We start from the raw sequence: 18954 nt of genomic DNA, 5'->3' as shown, positions 1-18954 counted from the left end.
ATATAAAATATACCATCAGGGCCAGCTGCACTATTGGATGCTCTTATTAAGAGATTCTTTTAACTCAGATATTGTAAAAGGCTGATTACATGGAAGGCAGGGACCAGTGTTGAAATTTAACTTCTGCGTTTCTGCTGCCTTTTTAGTTCGTTGGAGCATCATGTGAGTTTGCTGCTGAAATTTTGGCAAAAGCTTCCGCAAAGACTGCTATGTCTTTGGGGAAAGACATAGCAAATGTCATAGCAAAGGGAAGACAGTTCTTGTCCATTACATATCAATATAGGAGAGGATGACAATGGATATTTGCCATTAAGATGTTGGATTTTCCTCCAGATTAATCTAGTATCGGTATTCTTTGTGATAGTGGAAGCAAACTGTATCCAGGAACCTTTTTTGGCTTTTCTTCTTATTTGTCGTGCATTAGCTTTAAGTTTCTTGTAATTTATAAGATTAATAGTAGTGGGATGCTTGTGGAAAATATTCCAAGCTTTATTCTTTTCTTTTTTTGTCCTATTACATTCATCATTCCACCAGTAGTTTTTGCTGCAATAATTACACCTAAACACCAGCCAAGCGATTAAAAATTTTACTATAAAATGAAATAAATACAAAAATAAAATATAATAAAATACTATGATACAAATATCGGGAGACCAAACTATTACAATAAAATAAAATAAGTTACGATGAAACAATTAAAAGCAATGCTAAAATCGTTAAAATTTACTGAAATACCAAAGCTTTCAGAGACTGCTGTCTCCTTCTTCAACAGTGTACTATTACTGCAGTGACACATCCTTAAGTAGCAGGCCAATGGCACTCAAACACGTGATTCACCAGGTACATGGTTGGCATTCCCCACATGCGCATCGGAAACGGAAGTGGCTCGAACAGGGGGTGTAAACGCATACCCCCTGTCCCTGTCAATAGTATTATGACTGGATGAACCGATTCGCAAGCTCTCAAGCCACTTGCATTCCCAAAATCCATGGGCACTGTCAGTAATGACCGCGTATTTTTCTTATATATTTCTTTATTGAGGGGGTACTTGTGGAGTTAAAGTCTTCAAGGGAGATCCGATGTTGCTTCTCCCAGAAATGCTCTACCACAGCAGACCTCGCATAGTTTGCAGTCTTAATAGTGGTCATGTGCTCCCCCAGGACGGTCTTTTAAACGCCACCCCGTCTCCCCCACATAACACTCCTCACAATCCGGGCACTTGATCTCGTAGACCACACTACTAGTACAGTCTTGGGTTACAGGATCCTTGACTTGGGACACCACTGTGTACAACCTCCGTCCCGGAAGTTGCACACAGCGGGTCTGACACTCCCGCAATGCCGATATTTGTATCATAGTATTTTATTATATTTTATTTTTGTATTTTATTTTATAGTAAAATTTTTAATCGCTTGGCTGGTGTTTGAGTGTAATTATTGCAGTATGGAATTTCCCAGCCCCATAGGCCTGTTTGAAGAAGTAGTTTTTGCACCTGCGTGGATGAGTCGCTGATGAGTCGTGGATGAATAGCTATATCAGCTGCTGCAGTATCTGTTTAGTGATATGGTCATTAGTTTCATCTATTGCCTGGTTCTGAATGAAATTTTTATCTAAAACTGCACTTAAAAAAAATTTTATCTAGTTTGCCTTTGTAAATTTCCAGCATCGGCAAGTTTCTGGATAGGGAGAGGTAGTTTGGAATTTACAAGTAATTGGAAGATGATAGCTGTTGTGGGAATTATCCAATACTGTCTAATACTGGGCACAGAGCAGAGGAGCAGATAGTTAGATCTATGGCAGAAGTGTTTCCTATGGAAAAATGCACATGAGTATGTGCACCGGTGTTCAGCAGAGTTCGATTGTGTGTGTACAGTAATGTTTCTATTAGCTGCACTCTTTTATCCATATGAAGACTTCCCCATAGTGGGTGGGGAAGTCTTCATATGGATAAAAGATACCATCTCCTATATCAAACATATAGGAGATGGTATCTGGGCAAGGAGCTCATCAAAGTCTCTGAGTATATATGTTTGGTTCAGTGGAAGATAAATAGAAACAAGAGATAAAATTATTCCAAGTTCTATTCTAACAGCAACAACTTCTAAATTAGTTTTTAAGGGGATTTGCCTAGACGGATTAGTAACGGATACTAACACCGCTACACCTCCACGGGCTGCAGTTGCTGCATTCCTGTCACGCCTGTACAAAGTATATTTCTTTATTGAGGGGGTACTTGTGGAGTTAAATATGTTTCCTGTAAACAAATGCCCGCTGGATTGAAATTTCGGATTAGGTCCTAAAGTTTATCTATATTAGTAAGTACTCCTTGACAATTCCATTGTAACAAACACTGCATTATTAAGTTTTAGTGGTAGGATGACCCGGTTGCTTTTTAGAGGCAGTAGGCTTATGGCGAACTTTTTTGGGAAAGGAAGGATGTCCAGTGTTCATGTCTTCTTCAACATAAATTTCTAATATAGGTTCTTTTTGTGTTGTGTAATGTATGCCCATTAATGCAGTATTTGTTTGGTTCTTTGCAGAGGATTCAGCTTTTCCCGCCCTGGTCTCACTTTGGGACGATGTCATTAGTAGAGGGGATGGAAATGGGAGTATTACATGTTTGATCTTTATTGTTTTGCTTCAGACAGCTGAGGAACTGAAAGCATAGCTCTAGCCCATTCAGCAAGTGATCTGTCAGGTGGAATTGAGTCACTGGTTTGAGTCGCAACCAAGCGACATTTCTTTATAACATTAGCATATGTACATGCTAGATTATCTTTCACTATTTGTCATCTGGCTTCTTGACAAGTCACCTTTGGTTCGACTTTATATCTCTGCATTGTTTTTCCAAGTTTCCATAAATCACAGTTTTTTGAATATGCAGGATAATCTCCTTTGCAATTTGGGCAAACTGGAGATGCTGCAGTACAATCTGTTCAAGCGTGTTCTTGGGAACCACATTTTGGGCATACATTGTTTCCTCGACATGTTGTCTGAGCGTGTCCTAATTTTTGGCACTTATAACAGCATATTGGATTTGGAATATAGGGGCGGATATGACAATTTAGATAACCAGCTTTAACAGTATTTGGTAAGTTTGACGTATTGAAAGTGAGTATTATACTACGGGTTGAAATGAGATTGCCATCCCTATTGAGTCAGAATTCTCTTAGCTTGAACGATCTTTTGATCTCTCATTTCTTGCACAAGTTCCTCTTCTGTTACATTCAATAGATCCCATTCAGAGATAACAACTTTGGAACTATTTAGGGTTGCGTGGGGTGAGATTTTAACATGTTTGTTGTTTGTTATTTGGTTTTTAGGAGCATTAGCAACTAAGGCCATATTGCTCCGGGATATGCGGTGGTCATTCCCTGACCTTTCCGCATCCTCCGTATTTGGTGGTCACGGGCTTGAACCCCGGTCTAATCAAGAAGCGTGTGTATGCACTGCTGCTCCTGCCCACCCAGCTACGGAGGCGCCATTTTAACATGAATTCCCCCAAAGGTTGTAAGCTTTAACAACAGTTCTGAATGTTTAGGCTGTGCCGTTTCAACTAGTAAATCCCCCCGACTGTAACTTTTTGACCATTTTAAGTGATCCGGCAGCATTTTCTAGAAATCTCTGTATCATAAACAGGGAGAGTTTACTCACTGGTTAACTAGATAATGAATGGATTATAAGAAAGGGTGGATACTCTGTTTGATCATTGTCTTTTTTTAAGCACTTACTTTGCGCATTACCTTGATCAGAATTGTACCGATCTTTGGTATTTGAGCTCGAAGGCTCTAATGCTGGATAGTTTTCTTTATCCATGTCAATTCCTTTTTGCCCTGGAGGATTAGCTTTTACACCCAGGTTAATGGCTCTGGGGAGGCAGGAGCAGTGCCGCTTGTGGCCAAGCGTAGGAGTTAGTACGGTTAGTAAACTAAGAAAAAGTAAAAAAAAAGGTACTTTCCTTTTTCTGGCTCTCTTTATATGTATACTTTTAAAAAGTAGAACTAATTAACTAATTAAAAGGACTTATAAAACAAAGTAAAACAAGAAAAAATTTGGTCGCTCTAGGAAAATCACTCTACGAAGTCGCAGATCACTTGGCCACAGAAACGCTTGGCACCTGGGCCCCAAAGGAGAATAAAAGCTGACTATTCATGAGTGGGCAGTATCATTCCCAAAATGTATGGGATAACTCTATTGAGTTCGTTAGTAATATTAGGTGGATTTCCTGAGAATGAGGGTTTTATATGGTTTTGAGAGACATTGACTCCCCCAACAACAGTTTCTGTTTGAATGGAGACAGCTTTCAAAAATTCTCTTCTATAGTTGTTGGATTCAACAAATAGGATGGTGGGATACCCATGGTCAGCAATATGGTTCTTGTAAATGGCATGAAGGGCCATGTCACTATCCCCTGAAAGTTTCCCCATCCCAATATTTCTGATGTGTTCTCCTATGTGGACTCCCAACTACTACGACAGTGACTTTTATAAGTTTTCTACTAATATATAGGCTTAAAGATAGAATTCCTGGCTTCTGGGAAAGAGGATAAGTGAAGGCAATTTGTTTCAGCTTTGGACTGTCCTTAATTTCATCTCCAGACTAGAATAGTAGGGAGGGATGTCATGTATGTGTGTGTGGGGAAGGGAATTGGTTAGTTGACTAGGTTCACAACGTAAACCTGAGAAACTGCAAATTTAGGGCCCTGATGCACTTGTTTCTGATACTCCTGAAGTAATGTTTTTTCCAAGTTGGGGGGGGAAGGTGGATGGGGGATTATACAGCCAGTAGTTTCTCTATGGTTCAAGATGTTCAATCCTTCAAGATGAGCAGTGATGAATATTAATTATACAAATTATGATTAACTAGCTGGCTAATAGTGAAAAGTACTATATAAGAGTATAGTGGTTTTGCACTTTTACCATTCTGAAAAGGTCTGGGTTCAAAACCTGTCAGTGATTGGAACATTTGCTTGTTAGACTTTTTCATTTGCTGTCATGGATAATCTCAGCCAGAGGTAAGTGTTTTATTTGTGAAATATTCCAGATTCTTCACTCCACAAAACATTTAGGGCTGGTCAACACCTCCAATGATCTCAAATTATGGTGAGAGAGAGAGAGAGAGAGAGGGGGGGGGTTTAGTGTGGATTGCAGGATGTTTTCTTTTAGTCAGTGAGTTGTTAATTATTGGAATAAGGTGGGTGAAGCTGATGGTTTGGGTAAATTCAGAGTTCAGCTAGACAGATACCCATGCAAGGTGGTTTATTATTGTTATTATTATGTATTATTATTTTATGTTATTTCATTTTTTTGGATGGTGCAACAAAATCTCAGGGTTTCCCTGCATCATACAACTAATATTAAATTTGCCGGAAAGGTATAAAATAGTTTAAAATTAATTTAATTAGTTTCATGAAAAGCTGAATGATTCTTAAAAAGATTCACATGGGTAAACACTAATGAATGAAATTAAGGGGGCATAAATTCAAGTTTATGAAGGATGGTTGCAGGATAGGTGGTGCCTCCATAGCCAGGTGGGAAGGAGCAGCAGTGCGTAGCATGCTTTTTGACTAGACCGGGGTTCGAGCCCCAAATACGGAGGATCGGAAAGGTCAGAGAATGACCACCGCATATCCCAGAGCAATATGGCCTTAGTTGCTAATGCTCCTAAAAACCAAATAACAAACAAACAAACAGCAGGATGGGTGTGTGTGGAAGTTTGCCTTCAGCCAGGGGAATTGGTTGATTGTTGAAACTAGACAAATCAAGGGAACTATACAAATTCTTGGAGGGTACAGATGGGTTAACTGCTTTTTTTTTGGCTGATGCTATATAAGCTTGTTTTCTTTGCTTGCTATAACCTTGCTTGCTTTATTTGGCAATCCTAATGAGGAAGAAGCAAAAAAAAAAAAAAAAAAAGTAGCAGAGAAATAAGAATAACAATAACAATGGGTAAAAAAAAAGCTTTTGAGAAGCGAAAAAGAATATTATATGGAAGATTAGGAATTTGTTTCTAAGATAAGATTTTCTATAAGTTTGACTATTCATGATGCATTCAATGCCTTTGGCATACACATATTATTACTTGCACTCTCTCTCTCTCTCCCCCCCCAGTGACTAGATGGCAGAGTAGAGGCTGCGAGATTATACATTAGCTGATCTAGATAATACCTCCTTAATAGGCTCCGTCCAGTAGACTGCAGTGACTGGTCTGTGAAAACTGTTTTAGAGCTGTACTTTTGAAATATAAAGAATATTGGATCTTGCCATGATGCCATCATAACCTCAAAACACATTTTTTTGCAACACACTTATCTCTTGCGTGATGGAAGAGATAAGTGTTGTCGAAATTTTGATCTGGTAACTAAACATGGGTTTCACCACTTCAGAACTCCAATAAGTGGTAGAGGTGTGGCATCCACATTACAAGAGAAATCTCTTTTGTATTACAAGGCTATACTAGATAACTGGTAGATTATTTTTTTCATCTGGCACATACTTCTACTTTGCTTACTGTAAGGATTTGGCATGTTCTATGAGAACACAATCCTCTCCAATCCTCAAATGCATACAAAGAACAGAGAATTTGGGTTGTTGCAGAATGACTGGACTTTGCTAAAATTCAGTCTATTTGGCTCAGTGGAACTTTGGTTTTCCATGAGTGTTTTAGATCAAGCTCTGGTTGTCACTCATACTTGAAAGAATGTCAGCAACAAGTCACAGTAACCAATATAAACTGGAGCATGTTGATATCAAGATAAGATCTGCAAGACTGCTATAGGACAGGCAGAAGAGGGTTGTGATTGATGGTTACTCTTCGGATTTGGCATGTTAAAAGTGGGATCTCTCAAGGATCAGTGCTGAGCTCATTGTTGTTTTTGATTTTCTTAAATGATACTGGGTAAATTGGATATTGGCATTAGTAGAGGCATTTGATGCAAGAAAGCAAGCTTATGCAGCATCAGCCAAAAAAATAAAATAAAATAAAATAACATAAATAAATAAATAAATAAATAAATAAAAAACCACTTCCACTTCACCCCTCTGTTCATTCGAAATACCTGTCCAGCTGTGGCTTAAACTTATTTAGGCTATCAACTTCCACGACAAGGGATGGAAGTCTGTTCCACCAACCAACCACCCGCTGGCTAAAGGCAAATTTCCGCACGTCTATCCTACATGTCTTTCCTCAATTTGAATTTATGCCCTCTCAGGTGATTTTTCTGAGCAAGAGAGAGAGAATCCCATCAGCATTGAGCATGCTCAAACCATTCAAGGCTTTATACACGCCTATCAGATCACATCGCTGGTGCCTAGTCTCCAGACACTGTAATTTGCAAAACTTAAAACTTTCTTCATAAGAGCACCCCTTTGTTCCATTCACTACTCTTATTGCCCTTCTCTGTACTCGTTCCAGCAGCTCTACATCCTTCTTGAAATGAGGCCTCCAGACCTGTATACAGTACTCTAGGTGAGGTCTGACCATTGCTTTATACAAGGGAATAATCACCTCCTTAACCCTGCTAGAAAAATTCCTATATATCATTGACAATACACCATGAGCTACTCTTGCAGCCCGTCTGCACTGCTCAGAGAACTTCATATCTGCCTGCACAACCCACCACCAGGTCCTTTTCATTCTCTACCACTGTCAGTGTAGTACCACAGAGTTGATACGTTGCTCTGGGGTTGCTGTTTCCCATATGTAGTACTTTACATTTGTCAATGTTAAACTTCATTTGCCACCTCTCAACCCATCTGCTCAACCTTTCCAGATCCTGTTGCAGCAGCATAGTGTCAGTAGTGTCCTTGACAACCCTGCCAACCTTCGTATCGTCTGCAAACTTGGACATTAAGCTTGATATACCATCATCAATATCATTTATGAATACAGAAAACAATAAGGGACCCAATACTGAACCCTGAGGGACTCCACTAATAACATTAGTCCACGATGAACAGTGTCCATTGATTACCACTCTCTGTCTTCTCCCCCTCACCACCCCTTTATCCATAGCAGCAATTTGCCTCCAATGCCACACTGCTCCAATTTGTGCAGCAGTCTTCTATGTGCAAAAATATCAAAAGCCATTCTAAGATCCAAGTATATAATAACAAAGTTATTCCCTGCATCCAGTTCTTTTGTGACTGCATCATAGTATCCAATCAAATTGGTCAGGCAAGACTTCCCCTTAACAAAACCATGCTGTGTCCGAGCTATAACTGAAGTCTTGTCTAGATGATCCTGCAGTGCTTCTTTAACCAGTGCCTCCATTAATTTTCCGGGAACAGAAATTAAACTCACAGGTCTATAATTACTTGTGTCAGCCTTTGATCCTCTTTTGTGAATTGGGGTCACATTTGCACATCTCCAGTCCATGAGTACCTCCCCTGAGTCCACGGAAGCTCTCATAATTATGGCTAAGGGTTTGCTGCCTCCTTTAATATAACTGGATAGATCCCATCCACCCCAGGTGCCTTCCTTGTGTTTATCTTCAACAATTTCTCCTCCACTTTACTCTCAGAGATTACAAGATTGTCTAGCTTACTGCCAGAGTTGAATACACCTCTGGCATTCCCCTCGCTGAATAACTCCTCATGTGTGAATGTCGATGCAAAATAGTCATTTAGTTTGTTAGCTACGTGAGCAGGATCATCAACAGTTGACCCATCGATATCGAGTGGACCAATCTGATTCATCCCCTTCCTTCTAGAGTTTACATAAGTAAAGAACTCTTTGCTGTTTTTCTTCGCATCCCTTGCCAAAGATATCCCGTAATCTGTCTTCGCCTGCCTAACTTCCTTTGTAACTTGGTTACAGATCAACTTGTATCTATCATAGGCTTCTGTGTCACGTGTTAATTTGTATGTATCCCATGCATGTTTCTTCTCTGCCATATGCCTCATCAGTTCATCTTACATCCATTTAGGCCTAAACCTTGAACAATATTTCTTAGTTGGTATGTAAAGCCTAGTAGCTTCCAAGATAAGTTCTTTGAATGCTTCCCATTTTGAATTTGCTGTTGGTAACATCATCAGTTGGTCCCACTGTATAGAATTTAAATACTGTCTCAGTCCATCGTAGTCGCCTTTACGAAAGCAATAACCCTTCCCTTTACCCCTAATGGTAGTTACCTCTTTCAGTAAATCCCATTTCAGCACACTGTGATCACTGCCACCTAGTGGTTCATTTATCTGCAGATTCTTAATGCATGAAGAATCACTACTGATAATCAAATCAAGAGTATAACTCCCTCTAGTTGCCTCGAGAACATGCTGATGTAGAAAACAATCATCCAATAAATCCACAAAAGCCTTGCTAGTGTGTGAGTGACCAGCCCCTAAATTCCAGTCAATATCTGGGAAATTAAAATCCCTCATTATAAGACTCTCTGATTTACTGGCCCACTCTATTTCCCTGTACAATTTCTTATTATACTCATCAGAGTCGTTAGGTCTATAGCACACTCCTACTCTCAATTTTGATCTCCCAATGCTTATGTCACTCCAAACTGATTCAACACTGCACTGTCCAGCGATGTCGACTGGCTTCACTTCCTTGGATTTTATGTATTTCTTAACTAATAGCATATCCCCTCCTCCCTTCCTATCCTGTCTATCCTTTCTGTAGACATTGTACTCCCCAAATTCCAGTTCTGCATTCCTTATATCTGTGTGACACCATGTCTCTGAAATCCCAACAATATCTGCCTTTGATGTTTTGAGCAATACCTGAAATTCATCAAATTTATTTACTAAACTCCTAGCATTGGTGTACACGCAAGTATACATGCACCTGTTCTTTTTCTTAGCTACTCTAACACAACCCATGTGTTTACTTGTATCCCAATGAAATATCCTGCATCTTATTTTCCAGGCTGCTGCTCATTCCAATAGAAGCAGTGCAAGAATCACTTTCTCCTCTGCCAGTGGCTACTGTTAATCTATTAGTCCTTGTATCCCCCCAATCTAGCAGTTTTCCGACCCACCTAACACTGCCTCGATAGCATCAGCAAACATTCTTGCACCCTTTCTATTTAAGTGTATCCCATCCCTGTAGAAGCAGTCTCTCCTATTAACAGGTACAGACCAGGCTGAAAAAAACTCTACCCTCTTGAGCCTTGCACAGTCTTTCCAGGGCCGAATTTGTACATTAGGAGGAGTTGAGTTAAAGACAGCAGAGGAAGACAGAGATTTGAGGGGTTGGATGACATGAAGTCTTCTATGCAGTGTAGATAGGCAGCAAAGAAGACTCATGGTGTCCTAATGATGATTTATAAAATACTTACTTGTAGAGATAGGAAAGTGATAATCCCACTGTATAAGGCACTGGTGAGACCAAAATTTAGTACAGTGTCCAAGTAAGGAGAAAACACCTAAAGAAACACAGAGTTTCTTGAAAAGATCAAAAGATGGGCGAGTGTTTGACAAAATCAGCAAAAGAGAGAGAGAGAGAGAGAGAGAGAGAGAGAGAGAGAGAGAGAGAGAGAGAGAGAGAGAGAGAGAGAGAGAGAGAGAGAGACTATAGGAGACAAAATTTAGTTATGAGAGGAAAGTACAGCAGGCTGGGCTGTAGAAAGTTTTCTTTTAATGAAAGATTTGTAAATTACTGTAAATCAACGAGTTACCACTGTGGGTAGTTTTTTCTGAGAGTTTGGGAAAGGTGGTTGGTTGGATCAGCAGCTGTGCAGACAGTGGAATACCTACAAAGGTTTTTATCATCGTTTTTGCTTAATTATGTTTATTATTATTATTTTTTTATTTAGTTGGTGCAGCAAAAAGCTAGAACTTCTCTAACTATATAATTTTAGTATTTAATAAAATTGAAAGAAAAAAAGCTGTCAATTTCTTTTATATTTACTGAATTCTCCCATTTCTGTATGAGAAAATATTCTTGATTAAGTGAAAATTTTTTCTTAATGCACATCAGTGCCACTGCTTCTTTCCATATTATAGTAGCATATGCAACAAAATAAGCACAAACACAACCTGGTATTAATTGGTTCAAGCTAATTTTAAATTGCTAAGAAGCCTGCCTGGGCAAGCTTTAAGACCATTCTTTCTGATTCCAAAATATTCTTATCCCAGAGAAAACACTGTTTATAAGACTATTTTCACTTGAATGTAACATATATAATTTGTAATAATTTTATGATAAGGTATTCCCCCTAGATTTATTAGACATAAACATACCTGTATTTTGTCTTATTTTCACCATTTTTAGTTTGATTTGATGAGTGATTCTTCTGGAAGGGAAATTTAGAAATTTCAGGAGTAAAAGCTGTTAAAGTTAAATAACCATCACTGTCTTCTGTGAAGTTTACCTCAATTATCCCTGTAATTAAAAAAAAAAAAAAAAAAAAAGAATTTTGTGATCCGTAACTATAGTAATTAACAGGGTAAAAACTGAAATAGTTTCTTTAGGCCATTATTTTGTAGATAAACAGGAGGAGTTCAGGACAATCAGTTATTTTATTATCTCTATACCCATATAAAGATTCATATAAACCCAAAGAAAACTCCTTTGTTTTGTGAAAGATGTTTCACACATCACACATACAGCTTATAAATCGCGAATAAATTTGGAATGTTTCCTTACCTATGCCACAATGGCAAAAAAAAAAAAAAAAAAAATCCAACAAATATTTAAACAAATTAGAAGAGAAAATAAAAATAACTCATTGCACAGCTTTTTCATCTTATAATGTCCAAACTGTTTCTGCTAAACAAAACAGCAGGCATAGGAATTTAACATATATAGAGCACTTTGATGGTATATGGATATACTACTGCATTTCAACAAAAAAATGCAGTAGTATATCCATATCTTGTCACAAGTGATGTTCACTACAGAAATGCATTTTCCTCAAGTTAAGACTGGTCCACACTAGCAATAGCATTAGTTGTGGCAAATGAGGTAAGAAAGCAAGCTTATACAGCACCAGCCAAAAAAAAACAAAAAAAAAAAAACAATGATACTTCCCATTTCACCTACTCATTTCCTCCAATAGTATGCCTAGTTCTTCCTTGAATTTATTTAAGCTATTAAGATATTAACTATTAACTTTTAAAATAACAGACGCAAGTTTGTTCCAGCAATCAACCATCCATTGGCTAAAGGGAAAGTTCAACACATCTATTTGACAACCACCCTTCATCAATTGGAATTTATGCTACTCATCTGCTTAGTGTGAGCAAGAGGAGGAAGAATACCATCATTAGTGAGTTTTCTAAATGCATTCAAAGCCTCAAACACCTCAGTCAGAAGAGTGCTCTGATCGCAGAAGAGAACAGTCAGTGGATTTTTGGCTGCTGTAAAGGGACAAGTAGTTTTGATATTTTTACCATATTCTTTGTTAATTAACATAACATCGTGTTCTACAAATGATATAAGAATTAAATAGGTTTAGTAGCGTTCGTTAGCTTTTATTCTGAATTTAAGTAGTGATTTTTGGAAGTTGTGACTCACCAGTGGTGGCACCAATATTGTTGAACTAGCCACCATGTTGTAGTCGATAAGAAACAGTGTAATGTATATATCTTGAACTAATAGCATAAGGTATAACATAAAACTAGATAGCATAATATGTAGCACTGTATTAGGAATCTGTTAGCTTAGTATAGTATTATCAATTAATCAAAAATATTTATTAATCTTATCAAATTTCATTGTTAATTAAATTATATTTAATTTAATTAACTCGGCTGTCCAGCACAACGGCAGAGCGCACTCCTGTACATCAGGCAACAGAGAGGCAATCTCCAAGGCAGAATGCGCAGGTCACAGAGGAACTAGTTATTGTTGGTGACTCTATTGTCAGGGAGATTTGGAATATACTATGCAAGAAGGTTAGGTGGAACAGGACCAGGGTGTCAGCCAGGAACAAAAGTTGATGATGTAGTAGTAGTAGTGGCATGTGATGCAAGAAAGCAAGTGTATGAGCTTATGCAGCATCAGCCAAAAAAAAAAAAAAAAAATCACTCCATTCCCTCCAAATGCCTGTCCACTTCCTCCTTAAATTTATTCAACCTATCAACTTCTACAACGACAGATGGAAGTTTGTTCCAGCAATTAACCACCCGCTGGCTAAAGCCAAATTTCCGCACATTTATTCTACATCTGTCCTTTCTTAATTTGAATTTATGCCCCCTTAGGTTCGTAATCTGAACAAGTGGAAGGATCCCATCAGAATTCAAGGCCTTATACACCTCAATCAGATCATCATGCAGGTGCCTAGTCTCCAGCCACTACAATTTGCAGAATTTAAGCCTCTCTTGGTAAGAGGATCCCTTCATGCCCCTCACCAATCTTGTTGCCCTTCTCTGTACACGTTTAAGCAAATCTACATCCTTCCTAAAATGAGGCCTGCACACCTGTAAGCAGTACTCAATGCATGGTCTGACCATTGCCTTATACAGAGGGACAATCACCTCCTTTTCCCTGCTAGCAAAATTCCTATATATCATTGACAAAACCCCATGATCTGCCCTGGCAGCCTATCTGCATTGCTCAGAAAACTTCATATCTGACTGCACAATTACTCCCAAGAGCAACACACATTGATTACAACCCTCTGTCTTCTCCCACTTAACCATCCTTTTATCCATTGTAGCAACTCACCCTTAATACCATTCTGCTCCAATGTGTACAATAGTCTTCCATGCGCAACAGTGTCAAACGCTTTCCTGAAATCCAAATATATGATATCAAAATTATTTTTTGCATCCAGTTCTTTTGTAACCACATCATAATATCCTATCAAATTTGTCAGACAAGACTTTCCCTTAACAAAACCATGCTGTGTCTGAATTATTGCTGCAGTCTTGTCTAGATGATCCTGCAATGCATCTTTAACCAGTGACTCCATTATTTTACCCGGAACAGAAGTTAAACTAACTGGTCTGTAATTACTCGTGTCACTCTTCGATCCCCCTTTGTGAATTGGGATACATTTGTACATCTCCAGTCTGTTGGGACCTCCCCTGTCCAAGGATGCTCTCATAATTATGGCTAAGGGTTTGCTTAGTTGCTTTGCCGCCTCCTTTAATATAACTGGATAGATCCCATCCACCCCAGGTTCTTTTCTCATGTTTAACTTCAACAATTTCACCTCTACTTTGCTCTCAGTTATTACAAAATCATTAATAAATAAATAAATATTCATTTATTGCAAATACAGCAAGCCCATCACAGCACATGGCTAGGGGCAGGTAAAAAGACAAAGGGAATGATATAAAAGTACATGTACATAGTAGATTTTATATAGATATTAACAAGCTAGGAATTTTAGTTATGATTTAAAAAAATTGCAGAACAGTTATGAATTTAAAAACATTGCAGAACAGGACATTTGGCTTTCAGTTGCAATTACTGGGTTGGATTATTTTTCTTCATTTTATCGGAGATCTGACTCCTGTAGGTTTTAGAGTTGATTAACCTGTTGCAATCAATGTTGTGATGATTTATGAGGTGAAGAGATGCATTGGGGAACATTCTGTCCATTTGTTTGAGCCTGGAGAGGTTGGATTTGAATTGCTGGTTTCTTGAATTTTCTCTGTTGGAGACAGCTATTATATTGGCTAAGTTTGGTGAATCGCATGCAGATGTGATTAACTTTGCAAGAAGCAAGTATCTTGCTACAATTTGATAACCTTCTGCCATTTTCAAACCTTAATAATTCCTCATGTGTGAATGTAGATGCAAAATACTCATTCAGTTTGTTTGCTATCTGAGCAGGATCATCAACAGTCGAACCATCATCGATGTCAAGTGGACCAATCAGATTCATCTCCATTCTTTTAGAATTTATATAAGTAAAGAAATCCGTGCTGTTTTTCTTAGCATCTTTTGCCAAGGATTTCTCGTAATCTGCCTTCGCCTGCCTAATCTCCTTTGTGACCTGATTACAGACTAGCTGATATCTGCCATAGGCTTCTGAGTTGCTTGATAATTTATATGCATCCCATGAATTTTTCTTCTCTGTTACGAGTCTCAATAGTTCATTTGATAACCATTTAGGCCTAAACCTTGAACAATATTTCTTAATAGGTATGAAACTTTTAGTAGCATCCACGATTAATTCCTTGAATGCTTCCCACTTAGAATTTACTGTTGGTAACATCGTCAGTTGATCCCACTGTGCAGAAGTTAAAAACTGTCTGAGATCACTGTACTCACCTTTATGGAAGCAAAAACCGTTTTCTTTACCCCTGATGGTAATTAAATCTTTAAGTAAATCCCACATCAGTACACTGTGATCACTGCCACCCAGTGGTTCCTTTACCTGCACATTCTTAATACACGAATGATCACTGCTGATAACCAGAACAAGAGTATTACCCTCTCTAGTTGCCTCTCGAACATGCTGCTGCAGAAAACAATCATCCAATAAATCCACAAAAGACTAGTGTGTGAGTGACCAACCCACAAGTTCCAGTCAGTATCTGGGAAATTAAAATCCCCCATTATAAGACATTCTGATTTACTAGCCCACTCTATTTCTCTATACAACTGTTCATTGTACTCATTCGAGTCATTAGGCCTATAACACACTCCTACTCTTATTTTTGCTTTCGCAGTGCTTATGTCACACCAAACTGACTCAACAGTGCACTGTTCATCTATATCAACTGGGTGCACTTCTTTTGATTTTATGTTTTTCTTAATTAACAGCATAACACCTCCTCCCTTTCTATCCTGTCTATCATTTCTGTACACATTGTATTCCCCAAATTCCAGTTCTGCATTCCTGACACCACGTCTCTGCTATCCCAACAATATCCGCCTTTGATGTCTTGACCAACACTTCAAATTTATTTACTATACTTCGAGCATTGGTATACATGCTCCTATTCCTATTCCTAGTTACCCTAACACATCTTATATACCCACCTATTTCACGATGACTGCCATCCGTTCCTGAAACCCCCAACACCCCTCGCTCCAGGTCGCTACTTATTCTAATAGCAGTTTTGCATCAATCACCTTCACCTCTGCCTGCGGCTACTGTTAAACTATTAGTCCTTGTTTCCCGGCTTTTTTTCAACAGTGACCTGTACTTGTTCAGTAATTCTGCCGGTCTCCTACTCTTAATATCATTAGTGCCAATGTATACAACTATATCACCTTTTGTGCCCTTAAAAGATGATATCCACTCTACACCGTCATCAACCTTTGCCCCTGGCAGACATACCCTGGTCCTATTCCACCTATCCTTTTTACAAAGCATGTTCCTCGTTTCCCTGACAATAGAGTCACCAACAACTACTAGTTCCTGTGGGACCAGCGCATTCTGCCTTGGGGGTTGCCGCTGTGTCGCACGATGACCAAGTGCAAGCTCTGGCGTTGATGTGGGCAGCTGAGAGCTTGATGGGCCCCTCAATTTAGATCCTACGAGGGCATCCACCCTGTCCTTCAAGCTCTCATATAGGCCCATAACAACTGAGTTGTCACCTGAATTCCTTACACTCCTTACATTACGCACACACAAAGACATCCCCCATGGCAATATCATGTTCCGTTCCAGAGAGTTCGGCAAACATTTCACAAGTTGCACATTTTTTTAAGCTGTGATGCGTTGGAGAATCGCCCCTCTCAGTTCTCCTGTGAGTCAAAGCACTCCTGCCACTTTGTGCCCGTTGCTTTGCTGCTCTAGTTAGGGGCATGATATTTTAAATTAACAAGATCAATAAATTAAATTAATTAAATGTGAATACTATGCTATCTAATAGAAACATGAAGCGTATTATGCTATATAATTATACATTGGAGCTACCTAGTTACTTGAATTAAAAATTTGAATTCCCTAATTAGGAAGTGCTTGGGAGGTTTAGATCTTTTCTCAGATAAGCTTGCTGTATTAGTTTGACAATTCATGGTGTATTCAATAGTAAGAAAAAGTGGGTAGGGTATGCTGTATGAAGTAATGAAATTTTTGGATATGGAATGCACATGGTAAGAATATACTCAGATCCTTGGCATAATGTGGCCTCGACAATGCTTCCCGCATACACACTTCTCAGACTTCCCCCAGTCACTATCTGGCAGAGTAGAGGTAGCAAGATTATACATTAGCTGATCCAGAAGCCTCCTTTCTGCTTCATGTCTTTTCTACAAATACTTCCATGCGCACTATTGTTCTGAATTGGCTTCTATAATTCCTGCTCTCTCTCTCTCTCTCTCTCTCTCTCTTTGAAAAAAGTCCAAACACGTACACCACCAGCCGATCCATTTACTGTCCAACTTCAAACTCGCAGAACCAACTTTTCATCTTCCTCGTTTATTCATTCAACTGCCATTTTGTGGAACAACCTTCCTTCATATGTACTTCTTGAAATTACAATCTACAGAAGTTCAAGTCTAATGTCAACAAATATCTTCTTTCATCTTCTCAACCTCCAACCCATGCACGGTACTACGTACTATTGGTTCTAATACCTCTTGTGTTTGGGGTTTTCATAAAAAAAACTGAAGTCTTGCTTGGTAACAGCACCTCGATGAAGCCTCCAGACCAGTAATCAGTGCTCAAGATTTGGCCTGACAATTGCCTTATACAATGCCCTACTTATTGCGACAAGGAGACACAATATCTCCGAAGCTGTTTACTGCTGCCCTTGAGGAAGCTTTCTGAAAATTAGACTGGTCGCTGAAAGGAGTCAATGTGAATGGAGAGTACCTAAACCATTTACGATTTGCAGATGACATTGTGGTCATAAGCCACGATCCCAAAGAATTAGAGGAAAATCTTAATCAGTTATGCATAGCAGGTAAGGATTTTGGACTGAAGATGAATATGGCTAAAACAAAAGTAATGATGAACAAGTATGCCACAGAAAGGAAATAATGATTGAAGGAGCAGTAATTGAAAAGGTGGAGTCATATACTTATCTGGGACAAGTTATTAGCTGTAATAATTATAAATGGCTGGAAGTCAAGAGAAGAATATATTTTGGATGGATAGCATTCAGGAAATATAGTCACATACTGAAGAGCAATATCCCAGTTTGTCTGAAACGTAAAATAATGAACCAATGTATACTCCCCACCATGACTTATGTAAGTGAAACTTGGGCACTCACCGAAAGAATGGAAGAGAAGCTGAGAACTACACAGCGAAGAATGGAACAAATTATATTGGGAATCAGACTGTTAGATAAGATGAGAAACACATGGATTAGGCAGAAAACTCAAGTAAAGGACATTCTTATCAAAACTAAAGAACTAAAATGGTCTTGGGCAGGACACATAGCTCGAAGACATGATGACAGATGGATTAAGAAAATAACAGAATGATACCCAAGAGGAGCTAGAAGAAAACCTGGAAAACAAAGGCGGAGATGGATAGATGAAATTCATGAGTTTGTGGGTAGTAAATGGATGGCCAGTGCTCAAAACAGAAGGAACTGGAAAGTTGCTGGAGAGGCCTTCATCCTGCAGTGGATTGTAAATGGCTGATGATGATGATGTTTGCTGCTAGCAAAATTACTGTATATCACTGACAAAACTCTATTAGCTATCCTGGCAGCCTGTCTATATTGCTCAGAGAACTTTTCATTTTTCCAGTACCCTGAGTGTACCATACATTTGATAAGTTACTATAGGGTTACTGCTACCCATGTCAGTAACATATGCATTAATTTGCATTTGTCATTATGCTATTATGATGACATGTTAATAATGACATGTTAATAATGCATATTAACATGTCATTATGTTAATATGCATTAATTTGCTTTTTTTCAATGTTAAACTTCAATTGCCATTTTTCAGCACATCTTCCTAACTTTTCTAGATCCCGTTACAGCAGCATACAGTTATTCCTTTCATTATCCACCCTGCCAACCTTTATATCATATGCTAACTTGGACATCAAGCCTGATATGCCTCCATCAATATAAATAATAAATATAGAAGACAACATTGAGCCCAACACTGAACTCTAGGGAACTAATAACATTA

At 38.6% G+C, this 18954-nt stretch overlaps 1 protein-coding gene across 3 annotated transcripts in view; it reads right to left on the bottom strand.

The window, feature by feature from the left end:
- The window catches only part of LOC150081140 (inositol hexakisphosphate kinase 3-like), a 173945-nt gene that overhangs the window by 80765 nt on the left and 74226 nt on the right, over positions 1–18954 (bottom strand). For all 3 annotated transcript variants that reach the window (XM_090381358.1, XM_090381357.1, XM_090381360.1), the window contains exon 4: positions 11190–11331. In XM_090381358.1, coding sequence (XP_090237484.1) covers positions 11190–11331 — 142 coding nt within the window. The remainder of the gene's footprint in view (positions 1–11189; positions 11332–18954) is intronic.

This window comes from Mastigoproctus giganteus, chromosome 9 (genome assembly GCF_048544385.1).
Source record: "Mastigoproctus giganteus isolate SK-2022 chromosome 9, ASM4854438v1, whole genome shotgun sequence".
Lineage (NCBI taxonomy): Eukaryota > Metazoa > Arthropoda > Arachnida > Uropygi > Thelyphonidae > Mastigoproctus > Mastigoproctus giganteus.
This window is presented reverse-complemented; position numbering and strand designations above follow the sequence as displayed.